This window comes from Chiloscyllium punctatum, unplaced genomic scaffold (genome assembly GCF_047496795.1).
Source record: "Chiloscyllium punctatum isolate Juve2018m unplaced genomic scaffold, sChiPun1.3 scaffold_176, whole genome shotgun sequence".
In the NCBI taxonomy this organism is placed as follows: Eukaryota; Metazoa; Chordata; class Chondrichthyes; order Orectolobiformes; family Hemiscylliidae; genus Chiloscyllium; species Chiloscyllium punctatum.
This window is the reverse complement of record NW_027309910.1, coordinates 224,365-226,864: the sequence shown is the minus strand read 5'-3', so window position 1 is coordinate 226,864 and position 2,500 is coordinate 224,365. Positions and strand designations below refer to the sequence as shown.

The window sequence follows — 2,500 nt, the reverse complement described above, 5'->3', positions numbered from 1 at the left end:
CCCAACAATCTATCCATCTCCCAGTCTCCCACACTCTCCCCGTGTCCCTCAGTGTCTCCCCCCATAAATCTATCCATCTCCCAGTCTCCCACACTCTCCCCGTGCCCCTCAGTGTCTCCCCCCAACAATCTATCCATCTCCCAGTCTCCCACACTCTCCCCGTGTCCCTCAGTGTCTCCCCCCTATAAATCTATCCATCTCCCAGTCTCCCACACTCTCCCCATGTCCCTCAGTGTGAGAATGTTTATGGTGTATTTAATGAAGAATAACGATCCCTCTCACTCTCCCGAACCACATTCCCAGGGACGGAGCATTTACATCTCGAAGGGATCGGACTATCCCTGACCGTGGATCCAAGAACATCTCCGAAACTCATAGTAAGTGTGGGACTCCCTCAACACTGACCCTCCCACAGTGCGGGGCTCCCTCAGCACTGACCCTCCCACAGTGTGGGGCTCCCTCAGCACTGACCCTCCCACAGTGTGGGGCTCCCTCAGCACTGACCCTCCCACAGTGCGGGGCTCCCTCAGCACTGACCCTCCCACAGTGTGGGGCTCCCTCTGTACTGACCCTCCCACACTGTGGGGCTCCCTCAGCACTGACCCTCCCACAGTGTGGGGCTCCCTCTGTACTGACCCTCCCACAGTGTGGGGCTCCCTCAGCACTGACCCTCCCACAGTGTGGGGCTCCCTCAGCACTGACCCTCCCACAGTGTGGGGCTCCCTCGGCACTGACCCTCCCACAGTGCGGGGCTCCCTCAGCACTGACCCTCCCTCAGTGTGGGGCTCCCTCAGCACTGACCCTCCCACAGTGCGGGGCTCCCTCAGCACTGACCCTCCCACAGTGTGGGGCTCCCTCAGCACTGACCCTCCCACAGTGCGGGGCTCCCTCAGCACTGACCCTCCCACAGTGTGGGGCTCCCTCTGTACTGACCCTCCCACACTGTGGGGCTCCCTCAGCACTGACCCACCCACAGTGTGGGGCTCCCTCGGCACTGACCCTCCCACAGTGCGGGGCTCCCTCAGCACTGACCCTCCCACAGTGCGGGGGCTCCCTCAGCACTGACCCTCCCACAGTGTGGGGCTCCCTCAGCACTGACCCACCCACAGTGTGGGGCTCCCTCAGCACTGACCCTCCCACAGTGTGGGGCTCCCTCAGCACTGACCCTCCCACAGTGTGGGGCTCCCTCAGCGCTGACCCTCCCACAGTGTGGGGCTCCCTCGGTGCTGACCCTCCCACAGTGTGGGGCTCCCTCAGCACTGACCCTCCCACACTGTGGGGCTCCCTCAGCACTGACCCACCCACAGTGTGGAGCTCCCTCAGCACTGACCCTCCCACAGTGCGGGGCTCCCTCAGCACTGACCCTCCCACAGTGCGGGGCTCCCTCAGCACTGACCCTCCCACAGTGTGGGGCTCCCTCAGCACTGACCCTCCCTCAGTGTGGGGCTCCCTCAGCACTGACCCTCCCACAGTGCGGGGCTCCCTCAGCACTGACCCTCCCACAGTGCGAGGCTCCCTCAGCACTGACCCACCCACAGTGCGGGGCTCCCTCAGCACTGACCCTCCCACAGTGTGGGGCTCCCTCAGCACTGACCACCCACAGTGCGGGGCTCCCTCAGCACTGACCCTCCCACAGTGTGGGGCTCCCTCAGCACTGACCCTCCCACAGTGCGGGGCTCCCTCAGCACTGACCCTCCCACAGTGCGGGGCTCCCTCAGCACTGACCCTCCCACAGTGTGGGGCTCCCTCAGCACTGACCCTCCCACAGTGCGGGGCTCCCTCAGCACTGACCCTCCCACAGTGCGGGGCTCCCTCAGCACTGACCCTCCCACAGTGCGGGGCTCCCTCAGCACTGACCCTCCACAGTGTGGGGCTCCCTCAGCACTGACCCTCCCACAGTGTGGGGCTCCCTCAGCACTGACCCTCCCACAGTGTGGGGCTCCCTCAGCACTGACCCTCCCACAGTGTGGGGCTCCCTCAGCACCTGACCCTCCCACAGTGCGGGGCTCCCTCAGCACTGACCCTCCCACAGTGCGGGGCTCCCTCAGCACTGACCCTCCCACAGTGAGGGGCTCCCTCAGCACTGACCTCCCACAGTGAGGGGCTCCCTCAGCACTGACCCTCCCACAGTGTGGGGCTCCCTCAGCACTGACCCTCCCACAGTGAGGGGCTCCCTCAGCACTGACCCTCCCACAGTGTGGGGCTCCCTCAGCACTGACCCTCCCACAGTGAGGGGCTCCCTCAGCACTGACCCTCCCACAGTGCGGGGCTCCCTCAGCACTGACCCTCCCACAGTGAGGGGCTCCCTCAGCGCTGACCCTCCCACAGTGTGGGGCTCCCTCGGTGCTGACCCTCCCACAGTGAGGGGCTCCCTCAGCGCTGACCCTCCCACAGTGAGGGGCTCCCTCAGCGCTGACCCTCCACAGTGTGGGGCTCCCTCGGTGCTGACCCTCCCACAGTGCGGGACTCCCTCAGCACTGACCCTCCCACAGTGCGGGGC

The 2,500-nt window shown here is 65.5% G+C and overlaps 1 protein-coding gene across 2 annotated transcripts in view; it reads left to right on the top strand.

The window, feature by feature from the left end:
* The window catches only part of LOC140471873 (integrin alpha-M-like), a 24,495-nt gene that overhangs the window by 10,674 nt on the left and 11,321 nt on the right, over positions 1-2,500 (top strand). For both annotated transcript variants that reach the window (XM_072567447.1, XM_072567446.1), the window contains exon 4: positions 304-377. In XM_072567447.1, the coding sequence (XP_072423548.1) occupies positions 304-377 (74 nt within the window). The remainder of the gene's footprint in view (positions 1-303; positions 378-2,500) is intronic.